This window comes from Colossoma macropomum, unplaced genomic scaffold (assembly GCF_904425465.1).
Source record: "Colossoma macropomum unplaced genomic scaffold, Colossoma_macropomum, whole genome shotgun sequence".
Taxonomy (NCBI): domain Eukaryota; kingdom Metazoa; phylum Chordata; class Actinopteri; order Characiformes; family Serrasalmidae; genus Colossoma; species Colossoma macropomum.
In genome coordinates, this window is record NW_023494785.1 from 6,030,333 (window position 1) to 6,054,494 (window position 24,162).

At 38.7% G+C, this 24,162-nt stretch overlaps 1 protein-coding gene across 2 annotated transcripts in view; it reads right to left on the reverse strand.

The window, feature by feature from the left end:
- Window positions 1-265: 265 nt before the first annotated feature.
- The window catches only part of galnt11 (UDP-N-acetyl-alpha-D-galactosamine:polypeptide N-acetylgalactosaminyltransferase 11 (GalNAc-T11)), a 44,450-nt gene continuing 20,553 nt past the window's right edge, over window positions 266-24,162 (reverse strand). For both annotated transcript variants that reach the window (XM_036581818.1, XM_036581810.1), the window contains 6 exons: window positions 20,618-20,735; window positions 15,281-15,433; window positions 7,853-8,071; window positions 4,440-4,544; window positions 2,218-2,355; window positions 266-1,248 (listed from right to left, as the gene is read on the reverse strand). In XM_036581818.1, the coding sequence (XP_036437711.1) occupies window positions 1,117-1,248; window positions 2,218-2,355; window positions 4,440-4,544; window positions 7,853-8,071; window positions 15,281-15,433; window positions 20,618-20,735 (865 nt within the window). In that variant the 3' untranslated portion in view covers window positions 266-1,116. The remainder of the gene's footprint in view (window positions 1,249-2,217; window positions 2,356-4,439; window positions 4,545-7,852; window positions 8,072-15,280; window positions 15,434-20,617; window positions 20,736-24,162) is intronic.

Consider the following 24,162-nt stretch of genomic DNA (forward strand, 5'->3'; position numbering starts at 1 on the left):
TCCATACCCACCCCCTATGTTCCACATACACACAGAATGAACGTGTAGGGTCTCAATGGAGGAAGCCATAAAAGGACCACCTGACAGAGTGAACCTAATGAACTCTAACTGCTGCCCCCTGGAGGCTACACACAGGATTGCTTTCCTAAATCCACAAGAAATCACTAGTCTGTCAAAGGGATTTCAGTCTCTTATGCTGTTCCTATAATAAAGGCCTTTCAAATTCGACCCCCTTTTTTTGAAATATGAAACTTGACTCCACTTGTAAGGTTTACTCTGTAATGAAAATGGTTTATTTAAAGAGTCTTTATTTGGTACCATCATTTACAAAAGAGCAAAAAAACAAAGGATCAGGTAAATGCACTCCAAAACTGCTTACATTCACACCACAGAGGTGCTACTCTTTTTTACACTGAAACATTACCAAAACTGGTACTTCACCTTTTAAAATTGTCCTTTGTGTTTGAAAGTTTATGGACTGATGTGAGTCTTTATTGTGTTATTTATCTGACTGACATGTTTATTCATAAAATTACTGAATAATGCTCTAACATCAGTTCATGTATGGTTAAAAACTGAATGAAAGTTAAGTGATAAACTAATACCAATGATACTACACAGCTTTTTGAAGTATATTGTTCTTATGGATATTTCTATGGAGAGAGAGAAAATGCAGAAGAAAACATCAGAGGCAGCATGATTTATATGAATATAAAAAGTACACAGAGTCGACAATTCTAATACTGACAGTCGATACTTTTTTCGGTAACATCTTTTCAAATTAACAGAATCAGTTCTTCTGAATTGTCTCAAAAGAACATTTCAGAATACTTGCTGATAGTGAAATTATAAATGTTTCTGAAGAGAAAATGTTTGACCATAATAAAGAGCTTTCAAGGCGATTAAAAGTAACATTCATCTCATATTTCCCCACTTTGACAGAGCTAGAAAGGCTGACAGAAATGCCCCCACGTTCACCTGCTGCAGCGGCAGGAGCAGAGCTGTGTGCCTGCTGGTCCTTTAGTCTGTACCAGCCAGTATTTTTTAGTATATGTGTAGTTCCCTCCACAGCCAGCAGGGGGTGGTGCAAATTTAAAGCACCCAAAGGCTGAGGCATCAACTCTCCAGCTGCCACTGCTGGGCCTCTGAACCATCACAGATTGCCATGGTAACGTATCCCTTATGGCTGAGAGGGTCCACCACGGCCAGACACTGACCCACAGACACCTGGTACAGCCGGTTGTTCTTCTGCAATAGAGAGAACAGGCAGCATTAGACATTGTACATTTAATACATATAAAATGGCAAAAAATCCCCATTTCACAGTGGTTCATTTGGCTGGTCAGTTCCTATTCTTAAACAGTATAACAGCAACCGCCAACAGTAGGATGTTGGTGTTTGTTGGGGAATGGTAGGTCAGTGTGCTCTGGCCTTCAATGAACTGTTTGGCAAAAAAATAAATTTACATTTATTTAAATTCATCCATTTCCCCAGATGTAGTACATCAAGATTAGTGTCAAGATTCATCCAAATGTTTTCTGTAAACACATCCCCAGAACTCCTCTCAACCACATCCAGATCTTCACTAAGGTTGATGTGGTTTAGGACACAGTATGACTTACTATAAGCTATAAACATGAACAAAATGTGTAGCTGAACGCTGCAGAAGGGCTTCCCCGCAGAATCAGACTCCCCTTTTGAGTGCATGCATGTTACTCAGGCATTTAGATGCTAGATTACATTTGTGATTTTGGTCGTTTCAATTTATAAACATATCTTCAGTTTGAAATTCAAGTTTAACAGTTATTTATAAATAGAAAACAATAAAAATTGCATGCAAGCAAAGGAAAGTCGGAGTTCAGCACCCTGTTGTCTACAATGGTGTTCAACTACATAGTGAAGTTTTATTCACTGTTAGAGTTCACAGCAAGTCTTACTGTCCTCTGAACCTCTTCTACATATGTGTGTATCTTGATGAAGGCCAGGATGTGGTTCGAGCTGATTGCCACAAGTTTTGGGGATGTATTTACAGAAAAGATTTAGGTGACTATTGACTTCTAGTGTTTGTTCGCAACATTAGCCAAAATTTGGACACCAAACAAGTTTGACTACCCTTTCACAAAGACAAACTCCTCATGCAGGCACGTGTGAAGGGATTCTGAACTATAAAGAAAGCAGAGAGAATGAAAAGCTGGACTGAAGCATAAGGAGTCCGACCCCAAGGGTCCACTGCTGAGAGCCCCCGGAGCCGTGGCACTTCATGAGGCGCGGAGGGTCTGACGAGCGGATCTCTGACATGTCCAAACACAGAAGGCCTGCCAGGATTAGTTCATGCTCCTCATCGTAGGCCCACTCCTACACACACACACACACACACACACACACACACACACACACACACACACACACACACACACACAGAGACACATTACAGTTGCTATATGGACTCAGTACAAGAGTCACATGCTCAGAGGAAAAAGGAGGACTAAGACTGTGTAAACTGTCATACTGGAACCAATATAATGAAGAAAGTGGTAAAGTATTGTTTGTTACTAACACCTTTAGAGGGCGGCGGTGAGTAATGTTTGTTTATTTGATGTTTGTTAACATCTTTAGAGGGCGGCGGTGAGTAACGTTTGTTTATTTGATATTAATAACACCATTAGAGGGCGGTGGTAAGTAACATTTATTTATTTGATGTTAATGACGCCTTTAGAGGGCGGCGGTGAGTAACGTTTGTTTATTTGATGTTTGTTAATAACGCCTTTAGAGGGTGGTGGTGAGTGACGTTTGTTTATTTGATGTTTGTTAATAACGCCTTTAGAGGGCGGCGGTGAGTGACGTTTGTTTATTTGATGTTTGTTAATAACGCCTTTAGAGGGCGGCGGTGAGTGACGTTTGTTTATTTGATGTTTGTTAATAACGCCTTTAGAGGGCGGCGGTGAGTGACGTTTGTTTATTTGATGTTTGTTAATAACGCCTTTAGAGGGCGGCGGTGAGTGACGTTTGTTTATTTGATGTTTGTTAATAACGCCTTTAGAGGGCGGCGGTGAGTGACGTTTGTTTATTTGATGTTTGTTAATAACGCCTTTAGAGGGCGGCGGTGAGTGACGTTTGTTTATTTGATGTTTGTTAATAACGCCTTTAGAGGGCGGTGGTGAGTGACGTTTGTTTATTTGATGTTTGTTAATAACGCCTTTAGAGGGCGGTGGTGAGAGACGTTTGTTTATTTGATGTTTGTTAATGACGCCTTTAGAGGGCGGTGGTGAGAGACGTTTGTTTATTTGATGTTTGTTAATGACGCCTTTAGAGGGCGGTGGTGAGTGACGTTTGTTTATTTGATGTTTGTTAATAACGCCTTTAGAGGGCGGTGGTGAGTGACGTTTGTTTATTTGATGTTTGTTAACATCTTCAGAGGGCGGCGGTGAGTAACGTTTGTTTATTTAATGTTAATAACACCTTTAGAGGGTGGCAGTGAGTAATGCTTGTTTATTTGATGTTACTAACAACTTTAGAGGGCGATGATGAGTAGCGTTTATTTATTCGATGTTAATAACAACTTTAGAGGGCGGTGGTGAGAGATGTCTGTTTATTTGATGTTTGTTAATAACGCCTTTAGAGGGCGTTGGTGAGCGACGTTTGTTTATTTGATGTTCGTTAATGACGCCTTTAGAGGGCGGCAGTGAGTAATGTTTGATGCCTGTTTCCAAAGCTAAATATAAAGCATCAACCACCCAAGTTAAAAAAGTTGATTTGTCCATGTTGGCAGGGATCTGCGTCATCAAAGGTAAGATATAGATGTAAAGAAAACCCAAACATTTCCACGCCTGCTATGGCAGTATAGTACTTTAGTGCTTTAGCTAGTGTGCTTGACTGCTTTTTCCGTGTTTGAGCACATTTCAGCTGTTCGCTTGTAATTTATGTCGTCTTGCTTATTAAGGACAGATGTATGCTTTATAGGGAAATGCGACACCAGTTTTTGGGTTTAAGTTAACCTGTGTTCTCACTAACGTGTGAGTAATCTTGCTACTGTTTTGTCTCGACTGATAAAATGTGCTCATAAAGGTGATGTGCGAACACTGTGGTTACTAAGCTGCCATTGTTGCATAGGCCTTCTTTAACTTGCTGTGATATCATAACAAAATCACTGACCACCCAAAAAAGGTAGCCAAGTAAGGGCCCACCAAACATTTGTGACCAGGGGCCCTTAACTTGATGATCTGGGCCTGCCTGTCTTTTCCCATTATGTCTGTGCTGCCCTGAGTGCTGTCAAATTTACTGCAGTTGAAACACCAAGGCTAATGTGCTAGCGCCACCATCTGGTCTGGAATGGTAGAGCTGACATCTGATTTAAACTCTGATATACAGAATAACAACCTCTATTAAACGTTTGAACAAGAAAGAAAGACGTGATAAAAGACATTGCTTTAATCCTGTACCTGCTCAGTATCCTGAGAATCGCAGGCTCTCACCACAACAGTGCCGCCCTTCTGGCTGGGACGACCTTGTGCTACCAAACACTTATCAGTCAACAGATTACGCAGCTGAGAGGAAAAGAGAGAAAAAGAAAATTAATTGATTTTCCAGGTCAGTGTAAAGGATTCAGATACACTATTCAAGACACTAACACGAACTGCTAACATCAGTAACTCGTGTGTTCTGTATGTGTTCTTCATTATAAAGCTTTCAGCTCTACTTTTATAATAATATAGTCCATAGTTTTTAATTTAGTCTTAATTAATAATAATCTAGTCCTTATAGTTTTTAATTTAGTCTTAATTAATAATAATCTAGTTCTTACCTTTTTAATTTAGTTCTAATTTTATAATAATTTAGTTCGTACAGTTTTTTTAGTTCTAATTTTATAATAATCTAGTTCTTACAGTTTTTTTTAGTTCTAATATTATAATAATATTAGTTGTTACAGTTGTTAATTTAGCTCTAATTTAATAATATATTGTCCTTGAAGTTATTTAGTTCTAATATAATAATCATCTAGATCTTAGTTTTGATTTAGTCGTTTCTCTAATAATCTAGTTCTTACAGTTTTTAATTTAGTTCTAATTTTATAATAATCTAGTTCCTATCATTTTTAATTTAGTTCTAATTTTATGACAATCTAGTCCTTACAGTTTTTAATTTAGTTCTAATTTTATAATAATCTAGTTCCTACAGTTTTTAATTTAGTTCTAATTTAATAATATAATCTAGTCCTTGAAGTTATTTAGTTCTAATTTAATAATCATGTAGTTCTTAGTTTTAATTTAGTTACATTTTTCTAATAATCTAGTCCTTACAGTTTTTAATTTAGTTCTAGTTTTATAATAATCTAGTTCTTACAGTTTTTTAGTTCTAATTTTATAATAATCTAATCCTTACAGTTAGTTTAGCTAAAATAACACCTCTCAACCACCTACAAGTTTGTAGACAGTTTATACATCAGTATGTGTTAAAATGACCTGATGTATGTACGAGCAGTTGGAGATTCCCCATACATTTATGGACTTAACTAACCAAAAGTACTAGCTTTAGTGATCTACAGTGTGCAAGGCTGTAACATCATTGACTATGGGGTCAGACTGTTCTGAGCCCCTGAGCTGTACCTCTAGTTAAGAGCTCAGCAGAGCCTGGCACAGAATCCCTGTTTTTTTGTTTTTTTTTCTTTTCTTAACAATAGCATCCCTTTACTGCTGTTTGATTTGTGGTTGTTGAAAATCACCACAGTATGGAATGTGACGTTTTCCTAAAGAGATTATCAGTGGGACTTCCAGTGCTGTGGAGATGCGTGACGTATCGGAGTTACTGAGGTGGAATCTCCTTAGGCGCCTGAACGGTACCAGAGTAGACTGTATATTGCTGTGACCCTCCAGGAAACTCCAGGTTTAAAACCCTGGTTTAGGTAATTTATGTGGTACACAGTCACAGCAAGTGCCTGAAATACACCTTTAACTGAGAGACTGCTTTGATTTGAGGCTCTAATTTCCCATTTTGTGGCAACTACTCATTATCCTCAATTCTTAACAAGCAGCGATAAATTATTTCTGTGGATTCGGGGCCTTTATGCCTTGATTCAGAGTAAAATCTGACACCTTACAGCCCCCCCCACCCCCCACCCCACCACACTGATTTACTCAGTGGAAAAATACAGGTCACTACCCACGATTCCTGGCTCTCCTGCAGTACAGGGTGCTGAACTGCTGGACCACACTGCCCCCTGCTGGCTGACTGCGAGCATGTACTGCCTTTCATCTCCAGATTCATTTTCAACAGACTTTTCCAGAAAACAGATAAGGTTCCTGGAACAGACACCAAGCTTGGGGCCCTTTTTACAGTTTCTTCTTAAACCACACAGTATTGTTGTTCATATTTGAAAGAAAAAAGATAAACGTTTATTTAAAAAATCTGCACTTTATAATTTGATCCCATGGTGGAGTTGAATGGTTTGGTCAGCTGTCTTTTCTCACCATGGTATGTGAGGGTGGTGAGAGGAGGAGGTAAAACAAGATATTATTGGTTAAGACGTTTAAGAGGCGCATAAAAAGTCATTACATTTTAATGGAAGATTACAAGAAAACAAGAATTTTATCTTTCAAATGATACACAATGAATCATGCTTACAGATGGAATCTATCGAATTTGCAAAATTGTTGTTGTGCTACAATATATGGACAAAAGTATTGAGACACCCTTCCTAATGACTGAATTCAGGTGTTTCAGCCATACTCACTGATAACAGGTGGATTAAATTAAGCTCACAGCCTTGCAGGTTGACAAACACTGGCAGTAGAGGGTCGTACTGATGAGCTCAGTGACTTTAAACGTGGCACTGTCATAGGATGCCACCTCTGCCACAAGTCAGTTCATGAAATTTCTGCCCTGCTATATCTGCCTTGGTCAATTTTAAGTGCTGTTGTTGTGCAATGGAAGCATCTAGGAGCAACAACAGCTCAGCCATGAAGTGGTAGACCACTCAAACTCACAGAGTCGGGCTGCCGACTGCTGAAGCGCACAGAGCCTGTCCTCACTAAAGAGTTCCAAACTGCCTCTGGAAGCAACATCAGCAAAAGAACTGAGCATTAGGAGCTTCACGAAATGGGTTTCCATGGTTGAGCAGCTACACACAAGCCTAAGATCAAAATGCGCAATGCCAAGTGTTCGGGGGAGTGTTGTAAACATGCTGCCAGTGGACTCTAGAGCAGTGGAAACGTATTATGCAGAGTGACTGATCATGCTTTTCTATCTGGCAGACATCAGTATTTGACCACACAAATGCTCTTCTGTATAAATTGGCAAAACTCCCACTGACACACTCCAAAATCTTGTACAAAGCTTCTCAGAAGAGTGGAGGCTGTTATAGCAGCGAAGAGGGGACCAACTCCATATCAATGCCTATTGGATTTAGAATGTGATTCATAAAAGCTCCTGTATGTGTAATGTGTAGGTGTCCCAATACTTTTGTCCATATAGTGTAACTTCCTGCGGCAGCTTTCAGAGAAGATGGACTACGGCATGCAATTACAGTATTACAAAGTGCACCTATATGGTAAGTGGACATGATAAAATGGACAATAAGTGCTATTTTATTTACACTTCAGCATTGTTGCTTTTTCTGCTGATATATATGCTGTTTTTATTTTGCTTATATTTATGTAAAGCACTCGCCTTTGTGAAAGAAATGTGCTATACAAATAAACTTGCCTTGCCTAGATACAGTATCAGTGCACTACTAAAGTGGCCAGTGAGTTTCCGGAGAAACTCTGGTGATGTATACGTTTCTTTACTGCGTGGCTGTGCTGTTCCTGTGAGCGTGCAGGTGTTGTGGAGTTTGTGTAGGGTGTCTGAGAGGTGTTACCCGGCCGCGCTGCAGCACTTTAGGTCTCTTCACACCGCGGTTCATGAAGACAGGAGGCTGGGGCTTGTTCTGAGGTGAGGACACCTGCATCTCCGGATAAATGTTGTCCAGGTACCACTTAAAGGAGTGACACTGTAGACGCTGACGGACGGCCAGGCGCTCACTAATGTCTCCATAGTCCCTGTTCCTCAGCTCCGGACGCAGAGCGAAGTACTGTTCCTGATGGGTAAACAAACATAAAACAGTATGAGAGCAGAGCAGATTACTATTCTTATGTTTAGACATACTTTATTAGAAATGCTTTTCATAGTCTTGCGCAGCCCATATAATGATTTGAAAAGTATTTTGCTTAACCTGACCCACCACAAGTGGGATACAGGACATGGTGAGTACCTAAATGTAGTGCAGCCTGAACACACTACTGCCCCCTTGCAGACTTCAGTGCTTAGGTGTGGATGATTCTATCAAATTAGTCAGTTAGAACCCAATTTTATTCTTTTAAGTGACTTGAACTTTAAAATTACTTTGCTCTCAGTGACCCTACACCTTAATTATGTTCATTTTATTAAAGTAATAATTGAACATGACATTTTGTCACTACCAAAACAAAACACTACTGAAATTTTACAGTTACAGTTTCAGTAGTGGCTGTTTCGTTAGGGATCATTTTACCTAATTTTGAAACTCAAAAATGCCAGCCAGGACATGACTAGCAACTATATCTTTTTCATAAAATACAAAAAAGTGTATACATGTCTTGGTAGTGACAATTCTTCATGTTCCACAATAATTTTCATATTTTGGGACACATTTACTTCAAAATAATGGGATCTAACTGCTCACCATGTGGCCAGAGACAAACAGAGATGTGGTCTAACTTCCTGCTCTAAAATGCAGGACGTGGCAAAAATAAGGATCCGCCTACAGATTAAACTCTCTGTTTTGGTGGTGACATGAAAAAGTGGAACAGCTAAATAAAGTTCAGTGAATAAAGCTTTTTATTAAAAAAAATGTATTATTAAAAAATGAAACTCATGATAAATCTAAATCTTTCAGCTTGACTTTAAAATAAATTAAAACATCTAACATCGTTAAAAAAATGACAAAATTTTAAAAAGTGTGAGTACTTTTTTTTACAAGTGTAAATTTAGGGGTTTGGGACAGACACCTCCCAACAGAAATTACCCTACAAATGTATACTTAAGTATATATTTAGCTTATTACTATGTAAATGAAAACACTGGGTTTAAATAGATCATAACATAATGTAAATATCTAAGGTCTGAATACATCATTGCTTTTTGAAACTGTTTTCCTTTTTTTCTGTAGAACCACCATTTGAACTATTTCAGTAGAATGGTCCATATAGCAGAGAGTTAACTAGTAAACACGACTTAGTTTGGGTGCTTACTGAAGGAAACACCCACCACAAGGAAAGAGAGCGCATGGATATCCAAAGAATATGCTATAAACTTTACTATATCAAAAAGCACATAAAAATCACAAAGAAGGCCATTAAGAGTATATTTCTTCAAATTTGCAGCCAGGTTTACCGTTTCTCACTGGCAAAAAAGGTGAAGGGTCACGTTATACATCACATCTGGTAAACTCGTCTGTCATTTAGAATCCTGAGTTGTAAATATAACTTTAAAAAAAAATGAATTTTAAAAAAATGAGGAAAAAAAAAAACAAAAATAAAGAACAAATAAACTTGTGTCCAGACAATTGCCTGGTTCTGTATGCCATCCAGGAATGGTGATTATCTGAGGCTAGCAGTGAGCTGGAGGGTAGAATAACAAGCTCTTCTCGCAGACTCTGATCAATCCACACTCAACCTAATTGCCAGAAGAAGAAAGGAGACCACTGCCCTCAATTCTGATTAGGGTGCTGATGGAGACCATCAAAACACATCACTCACTGTTTGTGTATAAACAGCATCCCAGCCAACGGTATGTACACACCCACACCCACACCCACACCTCTCTATTCAGCTCAAGCTCTTTTTTTGTTTTCTGTCGAGTTGTGAAATGTGAGTGGGGCGCCATTAATCACACTCTAAGTGCTTGTCAGTCAGCACGTATGAAACCTTGGCACTGGAAGGTTTTCACCATGGCAACTATCAGCAAGATTTCCACACACATCAGTACTGAATCTGGGAGAGTTTGCTGAATGAACTCTTACTGAGAACTCTGTAGAACAACAGACAGAGAGGAAGAGAGAGAGAGGAAGAAGACAGAGAGAAGAGGAAAACCAAGAACATCGTTTATTTATCTATGTATCTAATTATCCATATGTACACATATACATACACTGATCAGGCATAACATTATGACCACCTCCTTGTTTCTATGCTCATTGTCCATTTTATCAGCTCCACTTACTATATAGGTGCACTTTGTAGTTCTACAGTTACAGACTGTAGTCCATCTGTTTCTCTGCATACTTTGTTAGCCCCCTTTTACCCTGTTCTTCAGTGGTCAGGACCCCCACGGACCCTCACAGAGCAGGTACTATTTGGGTGGTGGATCATTCTCAGCACTGCAGTAACACTGACGTGGTGGTGGTGTGTTAGTGTGTGTTGCGCTGGTACGAGTGGATCAGACACAGCAGTGCTGCTGGAGTTTTTAAACATTGTGTCCACTCACTGTCCACTCTATTAGACACTCCTACCTTGTCAGTCCACCTTGTAGATGTAAAGTCAGAGACGATAGCTCATCTGCTGCTGCACAGTTTGTGTTGGTCATCCTCTAGTCCTTCATCAGGATGCTGTTGGCTGGATATTTTTGGTTGGTGGACTATTCTCAGTCCAGCAGTGACACTGAGGTGTTTAAAAACTCCAGCAGTGTCTGATCCACTCACACCAGCACAACACACACTAACACACCACCACCACGTCAGTGTTACTGCAGTGCTGAGAATGATCCACCACCCAAATAGTACCTGCTCTGTGAGGGTCCATGGGGGTCCTGACCACTGAAGAACAGGGTAAAAGGGGGCTAACAAAGTATGCAGAGAAACAGATGGACTACAGTCTGTAACTGTAGAACTACAAAGTGCACCTATATAGTAAGTGGAGCTGATAAAATGGACAATGAGCATAGAAACAAGGAGGTGGTCAATATGTTATGCCTGATCGGTGTTTATACACACACACACACACACACACACACACACACACACACACACACACACACATATATACACATACACATACATATACACATATATATATATATATATATATATATATATATATATATATATATATATATATATATATATACATACACACACACACACACACACATTATTAAATGTATTGACTAATTATGCAACTACACTTTCCACTGTTTCCTCTCCTTATCCATGTGCTGTCATCTCTCAAAGTTTCATCCGTGTGACGAGTGATTACTGTTATTTTGGCACATTGAATATAGTAACGGTGAGTGTCATATGAATACAGCGCCGATTCTCAAAGCAGTTTTCAGGGTCTCCCAGACGGCCCACACTTTTTCCATTTATCCCAGCTTCCAACACACCAGAATCAAGCCATGAAGACCAGTGGACAGTCTGGCAGGCTCTGAAGACTGGTTTGAGAACTGCCATCGTAGCAGAGTGCTTTTTTTTACGCCTGGAAAATATCTACAAATAATTAGTATGATATTTCTTGTAAAATATAAAAGCACATATACACACATTGCCTGCTGCAGCTTAGACCTTCTTTCTGTGCTATTTCTAGCTCACATACATTTTAAGCAATAACTGATCTAAAGCAGAAAACCCTTAATGAAAATTAAATATTAAAAGCCCACATCCTACCTTTTTCTTTCCTGTTTTTTCCTGAGATCAACATATAATGTTTGTGTGGCTTTATATACCAACAATCATAATTCATTTTTTCATGACCTTTTTTCAACCTCTTTATCACTTAGAATTAAATAGGCTGTTGTGGTTCCCGTGCCTTTAAGACTGATATATGTAAATGAGCTCTGTTCTGATCGGCATGCCTTGTAAGAGCAGTAGGGGCTGTGACTTCGGTGCGGAAGGGTGGGGTTAAACCGCAGCAGGCCGGAAAAGCAGATATGTGTACTTGGTTTTTGTCAGGTCACAAAAATAATGAATTTAAAACAGGCCGTTTTTGCAAAAATACTAATAACTTTCCTCAGATGCTATGTTGTACTCAGGGAGTGCAACAGCAGACAGAGAGGGATTTGCTGTACCACAGCCTAACAGCGTATTAATGCCCCCTTGTGAAGTACTGTTTTAACAGTAAAAGAGAATAAAACTCAACATATATGCACTACTTTACATAATTTAGCAAGATGTTTAGAATTAAATTAGTCCTCTCTACTTCTCTCGGTTCTGTCTCAAAAAAACAGCGATTATTGCTTTTGAAGCAACATCATCGGGTTACTTGAAAATCATTGCCAATATCTGATTACATAATCATATGACACAGGCCTAGCAGTTTTGTTTCTTGGCCCAAATTTTTTCCTGTAACCAACGTCTTTAACAATCTATCATCTTTTTTCCCTCTCATAACTGATGTCAGCAGCTAATCTAAGGTGTACCTCTTATATAAGATGCACACAAGTTCATCCAGCAGTTTAAAAAAAAAATTATAATAAATAAATAAACCTGCCGCATCCCAAAAAAACAAAACTGCTATGTCTGGTCAGTTACAGGATTCATGCTGTACATGCCGAGAGCTGAGCTTGGCCTAATAATGCAGCCCATAAACTCCATACTCCATCCATGTACTGCTATAACCTACAGCCCTATTGATGTTTTAATGCTTTCAGAGCAGCCATCAGATTATGAGTAACGTAAAAGAACGCTAAAAGCTTTTGCTGAGTAGAGTAGCATATCCACAACGAACTCAGTGAGTCAATAGAAATTTGGTCACTGTAAAATGCACCAGGTTTAAAGAGCCGAGTAGAAAGTGTGATGGTTAAGTAACGTCTGGCTGAAGGATATAACCAGCAGAGGCCCAGCCTCCATACCATCGCTGCCAGAACAAAACCTCGCATCTGCAAAAAAGTAACTTTACAGGGGAAAAATAACATTATTACATTTCAATGTAAGTTGAGAAGTACGTTTTAAATTTATATTTATTCTATAAGACATTCTATTAATTGCAAGTAAAAAAAAACCTGTAACAAGGAAGTGTCTGTCTCCTGACTCAATGTGTACAGTTGTAAGAATGTAAAAAGAAGGGAAAAAATAACTTTTAAGTATAAAAGGGGGGGAGGTATGGGTTATAAGATGTATGAAAGGATTTATAATTGTAAATTAACACGTGCATGGAATTGTATGTGGTCGTATGTAGTTCAGCACCATTTCTGTCATTCTGTCTGGTCCATTTGTCATGAAATCTTGATACAGTGTAAACAACTGATGTTTTCAATTTATGTAAAATGGGGATGGAGAGCCCATTTTAAGTGCTAAGAGATTTTGCCCAATCAAAATGTCCACGCTGTGGCCTCCAGTCTCACAGATTTAGGGCCTACATTCTGTGACATTCACAGAAGTGCTCAACATCATCATGTTGAATCTGCAAGGCTGCACAGCTGCAAGCGTATAAACAAAATGCTAATGAGAGAACACTTCAGCTCAATTATGTGGTTGCTATTGATCCAAAACCTGGAACTGTGTATTGCTTCTTTGTTTTAATATAAAAAATATACAAAAAATGATATATATCTATATCTATATATATGAATTTTGGGTAACTCTACAAACAAAGTCTCTTGAAGCCTGTGTCTGAAGAGGTCTCTCTCTGGAAGTTCACAAAAAGTCCACATTATCCCCTTTACAGTCTAGATGAATGGCAGAATCAGAGCTTTCTGGACTCAGTATCTTACACGTTAAGTCTACATGACGGCAAGTCTTGAGAACACAGGAGATTTAGACTGGACATTGCTTTTCAGAGTTTCCTCCCTTCATTATGGAAGCCTTACTTAACCCTCGTAAGTTTCCCATAGCGTTTACACCTTTAAGTGCCATTACTTCCATTTGTTTTATTATATTTTACTCATAACTGACTAAATCAAGTGGAGTTTCGAATCTGTTGAAAGTGTGGATTCTAAAATTTCAATCCATACTATATTTGTGCTTGTACATAGATGATCATTAGAGAAGGTGTTTTAAGGTATTGTTGGTATTGTGTTCAGTCTTGTTTTGTAGAAAGAAAAAACAGTGTCGGTGAGTTAGGAGCCATGGTGTTGGGACCATCATTGTGGAAGATGAGGCCCACATTTTTGCCTTGTTTTTTTTTTCTTTTCATTTTCCAACATCAAAAAACAGCAAAAAAAAGTAAGAGGTACAAACTTCAATGTGTCTGTATAGAATGTAAATCAAACATAAATGTAATTCATTACTCAGCCATGTAAATAAGTATGTAAAGTAAACATATAGCAAAATAGCAGTGACCACTCTAAGGGTTAAGCTCATGTCTTGAATACAGCTGAAAAACTTTTACATACTTGGTTTAACCTCGGTGTGTCTGTGGCGGCTGAACGTGTCTCTCTTTCCCACCTAAACTGTGCCCTGACGACCCTCAGCCTTTTTACGAGGTGCAACCTCAGCACTTACATGCTGAGAAGCAAGCAAGGTGACACAATGAATAACCTGCCACTCTACGAATGCATCAAAGAGTAACCATGTCAGAAGTCACTTCTGCTCTCCAAAATCAGCTTCATCGTATTTTAGCGTTTATTCACTGGCCATTTTAGCATGTGCAACATTATTTAACCCTTAAAAGTTTAATGAAACATTAAGGTAAATGTAGATGTAAGTAGTAAATGATACTTCAGACTTGATGTTATAAGCAAATTTACAGCATTGGAGTAGCTAGAAATACCTTTGGCTTTATCGAGAGAGCCATCTGTGGAACTTTCCATTTAAAAGCTGTAACTGAATGAGGGGGCTACAGTAACTGATGCTATCTTAGTAACATACAGCATGTTAGCAGCTGGGCTTCAGGGTGGAGCTATGGCTGTTTAGACGAGTCAAACTAGGAAAACGGCAATAGAAAAAAAGATCACTGTTATCACATAATATAATCTTATTAACTAGTTATACAAAGGCAAATGTGGTATCAACTAAGTTTAGAATCTGCACTTTCCACAGAATTTCACAGACGTGAGTGTAAATAATTAAAGGAAATACAAGAAAAGGCATTTCCAAACATCTTCCATGAGGGACCGAGGAGCCTTAACTGAAAACACCATTCGCCTTATTTCAGTGTTTACATTTTATAAAATGCAAACAGCATTTTTGTAATTCTCTGACTGATTTAACTCCTATTTGTTATCATACGTCTGCTTATCTTCTAAACTTGTTCCCCCTACAGATGTTAAAGGAATGTTTCCCCTATGTTCCACTGTGTCCTAAGGCATTTTCTTCTGGGGTCTTATCAGCACTGACCTTGTACTCGTCCATCCAGACGTGGGCCAGACGCAGGGAATTGTGAGCCATTGTGTCCTGGCCGCCGGGCGAGCCGTAAGGCCGACGCTTGCGGAAGATGTGGCCCACTCTGGAGCAGGGAATGATCAGCAGCTGACCTCCACACATCCAGATCTGAGACAGAGAGAACACACAAACACTGTCTGCTAACTCTGTGTATGTATTTCTATCAGGAAGCATTTATCAGTTCTGCAGTCACCCCCACACAAGGAGGTCAGAACGTCTTTCTAAACACAAAAACAATGTAGAGTACCATTTATTTTCAGCTGTGAAAAAGCAACAGTTATGACTTTTTGACATGCCTCATGCCCCTCTGCTTTCCCTCAGAGATCTGGGTTATCTCTTTAAATGGCCAGCAGGTCCAAACTTTTATTAGACACTTCTATAATTTAAGAATAATGTTTATAACTTAAGAATACCTAGTCTGCACTGTGGTCAGTGTTAAATAATAAGCCTTAGGACTCTTGAGGTTTTCCAATCGTCAGACTAAACTTGAGGTTTTCCAATCTGCCTGGAAGGAGAGTCTTATAGACTATAGAAAACACTAAAGTCAGCACGTTCAGCCGATCTCTCATCATTGATTGAAAATAACAAGAATAATCCTAGGCTACTATTCAGTACTATCTGTAAATTAACTAATAATCAAGCAGCTACTGAAGCCCAGATACCATCAGCATACAGCAGCACTGACTTCATGAACTTCTTCAGTAATAAAATTGAACTGATTAGGCACAAAATTCAAAACGCGCAGCATTGCAGTGCAGCGTCCTATAAACCTAATCTAGATCTAGAGTGCAGTATAACCACTACAGAGACGCTGGAGTCTTTTACTTTACTCCAACAAACAGAGCTCGTCCAAATTATTTCATCTTCAAAACTAACAACTTGTATCCTAGATCCTATTCCTACAGGTTTACTTAAAGACGTTTTGCCAGAAATAACCAAGCCTTTTCCATCTATAATAAACTCTTCTCTCAGCCTCGGCTATGTTCAAAAATCTCTTAAATTAGGTGTAATTAAACCCCTAATAAAGAAACCTAGTCTTGACCCCTCTGAGTTATCAAACTATAGACCTATTTCAAATCTTCCCTTTTTATCAAAAATTTTAGAGAAAGCTGCAAAATAATTATGTTCCCATCTGCATAGGAGTGATACACATGAAAAATTTCAGTCTGGCTTCAGGCCTCACCATAGTACCGAAACAGCGTTAGTGAAAATTGTAAATGATCTTTTATTATCCGCTGACAAAGGAAACATATCCTTACTGGTTTTACTCGATCTTAGTGCAGCTTTTGACACAATAGACCATTCCATTCTATTAGACAGGCTTGAGAAACTAGTAGGAGTGACAGGTGAAGCTCTTTCGTGGTTCAAATCTTACCTTAGTGATCGCTTTGAGTTTGTTAATGTAAATGGTGAACCATCAGCTCTCACAAGAGTAAAGTATGGTGTTCCACAGGGCTCTGTCTTAGGACCCATATTTTTTACCTTATATATGCTACCACTAGGTACCATCATTAGAAAACATGGCATCAGCTTCCACTGCTATGCCGATGATACACAATTATATATTTCAGCTAAACCAGAGGACAAAATTGAACTTAATAAGATAGAGGACTGTGTCAAAGACATTAAAGACTGGATGTCAAGTAACTTCCTTTTACTAAATTCGGACAAAACAGAAGTTCTTCTTCTTGGTCCAAAAGCTGCTAGGAATAATCTGCCTACGTTTACTCTTAAAGCCTTGGTGTCACGATTGATCCCAGTCTGGCCTTCGATGAGCACATTACCAATATTACCAGAATAGCTTTCCTCCACCTGCGTAACATCGCTAAATTAAGAAATGCACTGTCGCTACAGGATGCAGAAACGTTAGTTCACGCCTTCATCACGTCCAGGTTAGATTACTGTAACGCTCTGCTTTCTGGTTGTTCCAGCCAAAACCTTAACAAGCTTCAGTAAGTCCAGAACGCTGCAGCCAGAGTTCTCAGCAAAACCAGGAAATTTGACCACATTAGCCCAATTTTGTGTACCTTACACTGGTTGCCAGTTAAATTCCGCATCGAGTACAAAATTCTTCTACTGACATATAAAGCTTTGAATGGCCTTGCTCCTCAGTACCTCAGTGACCTTATTTCCTATTATCAACCGACACGCCCACTTAGATCACAAGGTGCTGCTCATTATTAGTACCCAGAATTAATAAAGTTACGTCAGGGGGAGGACCCTTTTCATACAAAGCCCCCCAGCTTTGGAATAGCCTACCAGTCAGTGTTCGGGACTCAGACACAGCCTCCATCTTTAAGTCTAGGCTAAAAACTTACCTGTTTAGTCGAGCCTTTGGGTAATTTGTTTTCCTAACTATGTCCCTCTTATCCCCCCTCCCCCCTCCCGCCTAATTTATCCTGATGTCACAGCTAAATTTAACATGGCGTCACAAAATTAAATACATAAATAATTTAAAAAAAGGACATTATTTCAGTCTACTCTTAAATGACCAAAAGAAGTATCAGATTGGAACATTTTCTGCTACATCATTGCTCTTTAACCTCTTATTCTCCAGGGTATATTTTGGTTTTTCCATCTGAATTTACACAACCAAATCGTAAGGCAAATTATTCAGTAACTGCATGAAATAAATGTAAATTTTTATTTTATTTATTTTTTTGTAAAAGCTCCCCTCAAATTAACAGAAAATGTGTTTTATGATCATACACATATTGCTATATGCTTACAATTTACTGCGGAAAGCCAGAAATCTTAGACGGTCTTTGTATTTTTTTTTTATTAAAATAATTTTTACAGAGCAGATCACTGAAGAGACGCCATCTGTTTATAGTTTATAGCCCAGATTTGTGGAAAAATGGGCAAAAAATTGTGAGTTCAGCTTCTTTTATTATAAGGGTTTAAAATTACATCATCCATCTGTTTGACTGGAAAGAAGACAGTTACAGCTCTCAGACGACCCCCACCTTTAGAATGTAGCTTATGAAATATAAACGTTATGAAGAATATGACGAAGTGCGTTTTGGAACCACCAGTGGTCTCAAGGAGTTGAAGAGAACCCTGGCCTCAGTCCTGGTCCCCTGATACCACTCAGCATGGTGCTGCAACTATCATTAGTTAGCTAACATCACCTAATGGACACAGGACAGTGGTTCAAAGCCATACTTGTTTATGCTGATGTGATGGCTAAATCTAGCAAAATATTACTTGGAGTTAAGCTGATGAAAACATACCACTCTAGTCTACTCATAAATGACCAAAGGAACAGTATTAAATTGTGTTTTTATAACATATTTCTCTAGTTTTTTTATTGCTCCTAGAGGATCCAGGCTGGCCTCAGTCCTACCACTCAGCATGGTGCAGCTAAAATCCTTAGCTAGAAAAACAGAACTGGAATCTAACCAGTTTCAGCAAGTTAGCTAAGGTTACCTAATGAACATAAGAAGTCACGTCTCCAGTTCATGCTGATGCCACGGCTGTGGCTTCAATCTAACACTACCCCAACCCACCCAAATAGTACCTGCTCTGTGAGGGTCCATGGGGGTCCTGACCACTGAAGAACAGGGTAAAAGGGGGCTAACAAAGTATGCAGAGTAACAGATGGACTACAGTCTGTAACTGTAGAACTACAAAGTGCACCTATATAGTAAGTGGAGCTGATAAAATGGACAATAAAAAGGAGGTGGTCATAATGTTATGCCAGATCGGTGTATATAGTCGATACAATCATAAATAAAGCTCACGAAAACAACAGGCAGAATTCGAAAGATGTTAACATGCTTAATAAACACAACAGTTGGCTAGCCTCGCTAACAAATACATTCAATAAATGGCTTTAGCTTTGAAGACTATAAATACAAGATTTATTCTTGTTCATTTTCTCTGGTTTAAGAACCACTCAAAAATGATACTAATCATCAAACGGCGATGGCTAGGGGTCACAACTGGACGGCGGTGCGCTGTAGATCATCTCACAAGCCTTAAAAACTCTTCCCAAAAGCAAAAGTTAAGCTGCTTGTATTAACAATCCTCCTCCAGGCAGTGGGAACCTACAGCTCAGCTCTCCAAAAACAATCATGGAGAAATACCTCGGTCTTGGCCAGCGTTTGTGTTGTGACATTTATTAGTACTCGAGCTGGAAAGCCAATTTGGACTCAATGAGGGGGAGCGGTTAGCTAAGTGAGCCAAGAGAGCCAAGACACAAGTAAACTGGAGAATTTCAGCTCCTGATGAGTATCTGGCATGCCTAGTAAACGGTTTGTGTGTATGTGTGTGTGTGTTTTCATACATAAAATTCAGCATATTGTGGACGCATTGTTACTGCATATAGATACTTGCATATATTTTGTATATAAAATACAATACATACAATTATTAAACATATAGTACTGTAGAAAAGTCAGAGACCACCCTTTAATTGTGTAAATTCCAGTCAAAATGACCATTAAGTACAAGTTCATGTTTCAGGGCAAGAAAAAAGCAGAAAACATTTAACTCAAAATTACACCGAAGCTTCAACAACTAAATATAACTTTTTTTTGTATTCACTGTATCCACTCTTTACCTTCATTACAACTTCCATGGAGGAGACTCACTTTCAGTTTCTCAGATAAATCTGCAGACACAGCTCCGAAGTTCAGTCTTAGAAGTTGGTTACATTTTCTGCTTCTCTTGATTCAAGTAATCCAAACACATTCAGTGATACTGAGGTCTGGACTCTGGGGTGGTCAGTCCATCGTTCAGCTTCTTTGTTTGATGTGTCCGTCTCCTTTTCTCAGTGAGGTTCTTTTTGTCAGCTACACATCCTTTCAGACCCACAGCGCTGAGTCGTCTTCTCACAGTGGAAGGATGGACAGAAACACCTGTGGATGTTTTCAGATCTGGAGCAGCTTGATTTTCTCCTCTCTTTTTTAGCGATGAAAGCTTTAAGTGCTGTTTATCCGATGGGGGCAGTTTTGCTGGTCTACCAGGTCTCACACTATTTTCAAAAGTTTAATTTTTTCCATTTTCCTTATGGTGTATTATATGTGGATTACAAAAGTATTATATGTAATTATATCTAATTTCCTCAGAACGTACCTGAAAGATGAATAACTTGTACCTAATGGCTGTTTTAACTGGACATCAAAGAAGAGTGGTCTCTGACTTTTTGCACAGTACTAAATGGTACATATGGGACATTATTACACACAGATATATTACATATAGATAGATATATGTACAGATAGTATGTATGACCTCATGTTCTGACATTATATAAAAACAAATTCATGTCCATATTTGGTTCTTTACCCGGAAAGAAATCTCCAGGTTTTCTCCACCCCAGATGTCCATGCCGCTGTCATACTGTCCGAGCTCATTGAAGTACTTCCTGTCCATGGCAAACAGGCCACCAGCCATCGTAGGAGACCTGCATGAAGAGTCAACTCTCAGCCAAGCTCAAAATAATCACTCTGAGTTTAACAGCTTAAACAAACAAAAATGAGCCAAAGTCCAAATCCAAATGTTACTCAAATAAAATAACGTTCAGGGCTAAGAGCCACTGACCAACTGGCTTCTGGCACTGAGGCGTTAATGACACCCAGCAAGAATTAAAGTGACACTTCAGAGAAAGATCAAAGTTACAGTTTCCTGCTTACCCCAAATATAGTCGATTAGCCACCTGTTGGGGTTGAAGTTTGCTTCATTAGATTTGTACTGGAGCTGTAATGCCAACTAAGCTTACATATACCAATTAGTATCATACAAACTGCACTAAATCATCACATACTTGACTCTGATTATATCAAGTATTTAAAGGGGAATTCCAACAAGGGAACTCCATAGGAACCAGATATCCAAAAAGCTTACTGCATCTAAAAGGGCCCCTCAATAAAGTCATTACATGTAATGGTTATACATGCTCTGCCTGATGTTTGAGACACTGTTTTATGCCACGTTTGTGAAGGTTTTGGCCTAAAATGTGTTTTTTAAACTGCATTTTATTGTGGAGAGTTACATGCAGGACGCTGTATAGCAAAATAGATATCAAAGAAAAATGTTTCAGATTTACAACTATTTTACTATTATCAATGTTACATATAAGAAAAAATTAACTGTAAGAAATATAAGAAAGATAATTAATCATGAAATGGGTACCTGACCTTCACTTTCAGTGAGAAGACAAATTCAATGGATAATTTTTGTCTACAAAGCGATTATTGGTCAGCTTCCTTTATATTTGTCTGCATTCATATCAACAAACAAGTCTTGGTACAATTTTACGTTCTAATAGTTAATCTAATATTCAGCTGGACGTTCCGATAGTACAGTCTGTATATGGCAAGGCAGCTTTTAGTTACAGCGCTCCATCTGCACAGAATGACCTGCAAAAGCATTTGAAACTGGAGCAGTTTATTTCCTTGAGTGATTTTAAGATGATTGTTAAAGAACTGAAGATGTTCAGGTTCACTGGTGGCTTTGATAGTAAATAAAATGGCTATATTTGTGTTGTAGACTTTGTGACCCCTTTTTCCTATCAGCACCACTGTAAAGAAATGAGAAGGGTCTGGCTGCAGACATGCACTCTCAGCCTGTCATGCACCGCCAGCCTATTGATGACGTCAGTGCCGCTCTGCCATGACAGTGTTTTTGTCTGTTTTATGAGGAAAAACAGTGAAACCACGAACTGCTGGGCGAGAAGAGCTACACTGAATGTATATTAACATTGCCGTACTGATAATAAGGTAATTAAATATGGAAACTTGTTTAAAATAAAACTTACCACGATGAAAAGACACAAATGTCAGGTTTATTCGCAGACAAAAACAAACAGGCTACCACTGAAACTCATGACAGCCATGCTGAAGACTATTAGAACCGTACAGAATAAGACCTGATGGTTTTGCTTCCTAACGGGAATTGGCTTGATAGCCGCCATTAGAGACCATTAGGAAACAATCAAATGTATCTTGAATCAGGCCAAGAACACCTGATGATCTGAATCCTTTACACTGTCATATCAACCGATCAGGAAAACACAGAATACCGTTTAGCGACTACTGAAAACCACCAGGAACAGACACTTTTAATAGGTTCTATGACTTTTTTCAACAGGGAGGTACATTCAATGTATTCCTCTAGCTGTGTTATGGCCAAAAAATGGATTAAGCAATGCAGCAGCCAAAAGATACCATGTTGTTGGTGCTGCTTCTGCCATTGTGGCAGAGAGTGCATGTACATGTGACGTCACTGGGGCAGAGAGTGCATCTGGTTGAGAGTGCACGTCTGCAGCCAGACTCTGTTGAAAGAAATCTGAGTCAGTAAGTTTTTCTACAGTGAACCATTTCACACCAAACCACTCTGAACGACTTTGAATTATGCAAAATTCTTTCAAAACCAGTGCTGAATAATCTCAAACAGACTTGCTTTTGTTAGCTCTGAGACTGTATGGCATGGTGTGATCTATAAAAATAGACAAAACTATGGACAAATTCAGGCTTCGGGATGACTGTTACTGTTGTTTTAAGGTATAAAGCATACTTGACAGATCAAAGTATGTTATACTGTGTCAGAATCCATAGTTAGTTACCAGGGCTTTTGTCAGCTCGATCACAATGATGTAATGCAACATTACTGTCATCTGACATACACATACAGTACAACGTATGAATTCAGGGAAAATAAAGCTGTAGTGCACAACCGTGGTGCTCTGTTAGCACTAGTGACTGAGAAGCGTGCATTACAGTTAGCTAATGTTGTCAAACAGAACAGCAGCTGAGTGAAATGGCCAGTATACAGAGAGACAGCAAAGCCCCCCGGCCCTCTTCGGCCCACGCCACACTAATGGATTTAAAGCTGCCCGTCTGACACGATCGATGCAGACCGCACCCCGGGTCACAGCACCACCACCAGCACTCAACAGCTTTTATCCCGACATCTATGAGCCACAGCCTTGCCAAAGAGCTGCAGGCACGGTATCCCACTAAAGAGAGAGCACTGGAAAACTGAGGCAAGTGCAGACCAGGGCTGCACAACACACACAAAACACCATATTGTGACTACATTACTATATGTACACTGCAAAATATAGTATCTTGTCAAGTGATATTATCTTAGTTCTAGTGGATATGTCTAATATATCTTATTTTGAGATGGTTGTGCATTATTATTATTAAACTATTCATTTATTAAGATTATTTGGCTTATTTCTAGACATGTTTCACTTGTTTTAGGTAATTTTATTAAGTAAAATTATCTCACTGTACTGGCAGATAATTTAGCTGGTTTCAAGCTCATTTCTTAAAACGAGCAAAATTATCTGCCAATATAAGGAGATAGTTTTACTTAATAAAATTACTTAAAACAAGTTAAAATGTTTGAAAGTAAGCTAAATAATCTTAAAAGAAGCTTACAACAATCTCAACAGGAGAAATCCTGGATATATCGACTAGATTTAAGATAATTTTACTTGACAAGATACTATTTTTTGCAGTGAAGCGACTGCCATGTGGTTTGCAATATGTTAAGATCAGACATTGATAAAACCTTATTGTGGTTCAAGATCTGACAGATATTTTTGACCAAAATAATTTTTACTTGCTGCATCATCTGAATGTCTTGATTTTACAAAATTACTCAAATCCATAACTTTTTATGACGCTCACAGCACATAATTAAAACATAAAATTGTGACTGGTTAAAGACTCATTAGCGTACTGCAGCTTGCGTAATATTATGATTCATGACTGAACAATATATTGCACAGTTCTAGTGCATAAAGCATCTAGTGCTAAAGATGATCCTCTGATCCTGCGTTAGTGTTTTTCTGACCATTTAATAAAGACTTATGATCCAGT